The 5681-nt window shown below is 36.7% G+C and overlaps 1 protein-coding gene across 1 annotated transcript; it reads left to right on the top strand.

The window, feature by feature from the left end:
- Positions 1–357: 357 nt before the first annotated feature.
- K444DRAFT_581191 (uncharacterized protein) lies at positions 358–1810 on the top strand. Its single transcript, XM_024877735.1, has 6 exons — positions 358–535; positions 590–626; positions 687–754; positions 808–1184; positions 1233–1297; positions 1351–1810. Exons 1-6 carry the CDS (start codon positions 389–391, stop codon positions 1668–1670), a joined length of 1014 nt encoding a protein of 337 aa, XP_024743240.1. The 5' UTR covers positions 358–388; the 3' UTR covers positions 1671–1810.
- Positions 1811–5681: the final 3871 nt, after the last annotated feature.

Raw genomic sequence — 5681 nt, 5'->3', positions numbered from 1 at the left:
AATTGATCGGTGAAGTGTGGGTGTGGCCTGTGCGACACAGACTTAGCTTACTAAGCTCGTAAGGACTTCCTAGTTAGGAAGGTGCATGAGATCGAGGGGGTGTTGAAGGAGCCATACTGCACGCACAGACTTAACCGACCGGCTCGGTAGGGTTAGGATCCGTAGTAAGGCGGTGCGGCGAAGGGGAGGATGGTGTATGCCACTATCGTATCTCAGCCAATGGAGACAGTGACAGCGCTTGGACCTGCGATCCTAATAGAGAATAGATTAATAAAGCGGATTCACTTTCTTTCGATATCAAAGCTCCTTCTCTGCTATTTTTGACAAATATTTCGCTCTTTCGGTTACCTATTATCCGTCGACGGCAGAATCTCAATCTCTAGAGAATATGACGGACAATCAGCAGCCGACTATTGTGTCGGTGAATCTTCTGGTTGGCATTTTGGCTGGAATTGCTATCATTCTTCGAGTTTTGGCTAGAAGAATAAGGAATTTACCACTCGAGTCTGACGACATAACCATTATTGTAGCTCTGGTCAGTATCATGGAATCACTCCCAGTTATTCACTTTAATTTTGACATTCGACAGCCGCTCTCATGGTCAATATGCGCTTGCAATATTGTGGGTATGTTAAATGTTAAGGGCTCTCACATTTATGTTTGATGACTGAATTCTGAATTACCAGCTTCGACATACGGGCTTGGAAGACACATCGACACCCTAACCTCTGCAGACATTATCCATGAAGCACAGGTAAGATAGCTGCACTCACGTTACGATTTATCCCTAATCAAAGAGGGTCCAAGATATTCTTTGCCTCCCAGCTTCTTTGGGCAGTAGCCATACCGATTATCAAGATATCTATCCTCCTACTATATATCCGTATCTTCGGGGTCTTGAGCTATTTCCGATATACTGCATATATTCTCGGAGTGTTCTTATTCCTCTGGGGTATAATGGTTGTCTTTGTTGTGTCCCTGACGTGCCGGCCACTAAAATATACCTGGGATAAGAGTGGCGAAGGTTCTTGCATTAATGCAACAGTATTTTATATTGTCGGCTCTGGACTCAACGTTATAACCGACTTTATAACCCTCTTTCTACCGTTACATGCTGTGTGGTATCTGCAATCATCAATTCAACAGAAGCTTCTGCTGACCGGCATCTTCCTCCTTGGTTCTTTGTGAGTACTCCTGAACGTAAATCAGGAGCGTTAGACTTATCACAACAGAACTTGTGCTATTAGTCTGGCCAGGTGGTGTTCTCTTTTCCAAATTCATGGCAGTGACCAAACTTGTGAGTCATTCTTTGATGTGTACCTATAGAAAGATATTGACGCTACAAAATAGGGGATTTGACACTTCCTACAATATGGTCGGCTGCCGAGGCCTGCCTTGGCATTGTCGCTGCCTGCCTCCCAACCCTCCGCCCATTATTCCCTCAATCCCGAACTCCAGACGATTCGCAAACGAATCATAGCTCTCCACCCCAAGGCCTGCAGAGCCCGAGCTCCAAAAATTTCAGACGCTCGTTTTCTATGAACCAAAACTTCCTTCAATTACAAGACTTTTCCGCCAAGGCCACCGCATTACGTTTACAGGCTTTGCCTGACAACTCGACATCTAATTTGGTTGATTCAAGTACTAAGGCCCACAACTATAAGACATAGCTGGAATAGAGTGTGAAAGTTTTGTGCGGTGTATAGGCAAGGCGAGAACGAGACGTTAATATTGTGAGGGGCGTTGATTTATAAGAACGGTTTGGGGAAAGCTGTACCATATATTGATATAATAGAAATAGAAACGCAATCAGTCATGTAGAATGTTGCAAGCTAATATCTAGACCTTTATAGTCCTGCCTGTATAACATCCTCTCGTTTCTCGAGTCGCGAACTGTTCACGCCCGTTCGTCAATACGAGCGGTTTACTAATCGGGCGCTACGATTGGTCAATCGGCCTTCCGATTAATCAATCGTAGCTCCCATTGATTAATAGGAAATGGAATACGATTCGCAAGCCACAGTGGGTCCCGATTAATTAATAAGGGGGCCGATTAATTAATCGAATGGCCAATTAATCAATTGCATAATATTGGGGTTTCGGGGCTGAGGAGGCTGAAATCCTTTAGTTCTCAGTATGTAATAATATATCCTCAAGACTAATGGCTAAAACCCTTTAGTTCTCAGTATATAATAATATATCCTTAAGACTAATGGCTGAAACCCTTTAGTTCTCAGTATGTAATAATATATCCTTAAGACTAATAGCTGAAACCCTTTAGTTCTCAGTATGTAATAGGGGTAAAGACACTTTTCCATAGCTTCTAGATATATATAGGGCCTCTGCTCCCTTTTTACTACCTAGACACAGTTTACAGTACATAGTTCACAGTACAAGCACCTACTTTCCAAGTATAATTACTAATTCTATATACCTCCCAATTAATTACCTTATTTCCAATATGTCTCTTTCAACCCTTCGTTTATCTCTAGTCCTACGTATATCTCGTTAATATATCTATGGCCGAGCAAAGCAATATTTTGATATTACTATACCAGGAGTATATTCCTCTAGTACTCAGTTTTTGCCCTCCCCTATTACTAAAGACCCTACTAATAATTAGTCTGCTAAAGACGAAGCTATATGGGATTAAAGGCTTGCTAAGGGCAGTAGTAGGAAAATTCTTACTACTAGGAAGCATATAGATATTAGATAGTAGTTGCAAAATCCTGATACTTTACTCCCTAGTAGAATAAAAGCAGAGAAGCGCTACTAGGCTAATATTAAGTACGAATCCCAATTATATAAGCTTCAGGATAATTAGGTATATTATAAGGAATACCATGATACCCGCCGCAATAAGATTATTCCAGCCTGGTATATTCTTTACTATAATAATACCTTTGAGGTTTTGACTACTATTTATGAGAAATTAATATATATAGGTAAGTATCCCTTGAATTTACTAATTTTTATACTAATAACCTATATAATAGCCTTTAATACTATATTTGAGTATATAAGACGTATTTGGTATGGCCTATCCCGTAATAACTATACTTAGATAAGTGTCCGCTATACTTACTGTAATAAGGAAAAGGCTCAGAAGAATCCTAAGGGGATTACACCTATCTAATCTTATTATCCTGGCGAGCGTATGGTTCTGGATTTAATAGATTTTCGTATAAGTGTCCCTTAAGTTATATGATTTACTCCTATATTCCTGTATTTCCTGTATTTCGTACGTTTTGTACGTTTTTAAGCTTTTCCTGCGATTTTCGCGATTCCTGCGATTTTCGTAAATTCCGAACCTTTTTATTCACACTTCATTAATACTATAGTATTACTATTACTAATACTATTATAGTATAATCGGGACGGAGAATATACGTGGATCTGGTAATTAAAATGCCACTTTTCCAAGTTTATATAGATCCGTGGGCTTAAGGCTAAGATTGCGGACGAAGCTACGGACAAGCTTATTAAATGGCTAAATAATAATAGATATATTTCCATTTTAGCCTGTAATAATAGGGGTGAGTTTAAGGGGAAAGTGATTGAGATTTGTAAGAAGAGAGGGATAAAGATTATTTATAGACGAGCTTATTACCCTCAATCTCAGGGCTCTATTAAAGTGGCTAATCGAATCTTCAAAAAACGACTACGGGCCGTACGAGCGGATACTAGTATCTAATCATAGATATAGTTACTTCCTTTAATTATATGGGTAATTAATACTATAGCTATACTAGCTCTTCCTAAGGGAAATACACTATACGAGATCTGGTTTGGACAAAAGCCACCTACTAATTTCCTAGACTATAAGGAGAGTGCTCGCCGTATACGTACGGCCCTAGGGGCTATAGGGCCTATGGAAGGTACTACTAAAAGTAGCGCTTCTGGAGAGGATAGAGAGGATAGAGAGAATAGAGAGAATAGAGAGGATAGAAAGGATAGAGAGAATAGCTTTTTCGTAGATAAGGAAGCAGAATAGGAGGAAGTAGCTAAGGAGATAATTTTATCTGAGCTAACTAGGAGGGTTACGGAGCATATGAGAAAATAGAAGGAGAATATAGTAAAGAGAGCGAATTCCAAAGCTCTTGAATATAATATTTAAGAGATTATAATCCTCTAGATCCCAAAGCAATACAGATTCGGTACGGAAATAGCTAGAATTCCGGTAAGAGTTCTGGAAAAGACTCTAAAGATATATGGTTTATAAGCCTTACTTTTAATAAAAGCTAATTAAAATAGGGCTACTGCTTAGCTACTAAGTATGGCGAGCTTACTATTCTCTGGCCGCATAGTACCCTTAATAAAATCATCTCCTAATTGACTTATCCTGATTTACCTACTACTAGTATAACCCACAAGAGAGATAAAATCACCCTCCCTAAAGCGGTAGTAAAGGAGAATAATCGTGGTTTAATTGCATTAGTTTAGAAGGCTAGAAGAGTATCTGAGAGAGCAAAGAAGAGAGTAGCTAAGGAGCAAGCACGTAAGAATGGAGCTAGAGAAGGAGGAGAATCAGGTGATTAAGTAGAGGAAAGGGTACTAAAAAGGGCTAGGGTAGCTATAGGAGCGCCTAGACGTAGTAGGAGGCATATATAGTAAAGCTTTTGCTATTCCCGAGACCTTAATATTACCCGATTAATTAATCGGCTATTCGATTAATTAATCGGGACCCACTATAGCTTGCGAATCGTATTCCATTTCCTATTAATTAATGGGAGCTATGATTAATTAATCGGAAGGCCGATTAACCAATTATAGCGCCCGATTAGTAAACCGCTCGTATTAATAAACGGGCGTAAACAGAACGACGAGAAGCCGACGCAAAGATAGATTAGGAAAGAAAAGTCTGGTCATTAAACCGCACTCGTTATAAATGCCGGAACAGAAACCTGATCGCTTTTAATAGTTGCTAGCTGTTCATTTTATCGAAAATTCCTTTTAAATAAAGACCTCAAATACTTGACGGACTTCTTTACTGCCTTTACAAGCCACACAGGCCGTGGTAATAGCAAAGGCAAATAGTTTTTGAGATCCACCTTCAAGAATGCACTACTAGTCCCTATATAAAGTACGAAAATTACTTTAATTTAATAAGAAATAATATTAAGATCTTGTTTAAAAAGGCAAAGAGTTATATACTGGATTTAAAAGAGTTTACTATTTAATAAATAGTCTAAAATTAGTTTTAAAAAAGAACTAGAACTTTTATATTAACTAATATAAAATTATAAAAGATTAAGTACTTTAAAAAGCTATTAATAAATTAAATAATTAAAGTAATTAAAATTAAAAAATTAATATATTTATATAAATAAATAAAAAATAAAGTATTATAAAATAGAATTAAATCTTATAATATAATAAAAATATATATTTATTATATTTTTTATATTTGTTTTATAATTATTATAATTTAGCTTTTAATTTAATTAGCTAATATAACTATTAATATATATAAAGATTATAAAATAGAGAGTTATATTAAATAGTAAAAGAGTTAATTAAACTAGTTAAAAAAGAGCTTGAGTAAAATATAAAGCTTTAGGAAATAAATATATAGATCCTAATTAAGTATAGTAATTATATTAGTCCTAATTTAGTAATTCTTACTATAATATATCTTCTAAAAAGATATAATATTATATTCTATTTATTCTATCTAATTA

The sequence above is a fragment of the Hyaloscypha bicolor genome (genome assembly GCF_002865645.1).
Source record: "Hyaloscypha bicolor E unplaced genomic scaffold K444scaffold_15, whole genome shotgun sequence".
Lineage (NCBI taxonomy): Eukaryota > Fungi > Ascomycota > Leotiomycetes > Helotiales > Hyaloscyphaceae > Hyaloscypha > Hyaloscypha bicolor.
Note: the sequence above shows the minus strand (reverse complement) of the source record. Positions and strands in the feature narration are given on the sequence as shown.

What these genes read in the sequence shown, in the direction of transcription:
- K444DRAFT_581191 (XM_024877735.1), top strand. Translation starts at nt 389, where the DNA reads ATGACGGACAATCAGCAGCCGACTATTGTGTCGGTGAATCTTCTGGTT. An exon ending in TAACCATTATTGTAGCTCTG is followed by an intron (nt 536 to 589) that starts GTCAGTATCATG and finishes GACATTCGACAG; the next exon opens with CCGCTCTCATGGTCAATATG. An exon ending in ACATTATCCATGAAGCACAG is followed by an intron (nt 755 to 807) that starts GTAAGATAGCTG and finishes AGAGGGTCCAAG; the next exon opens with ATATTCTTTGCCTCCCAGCT.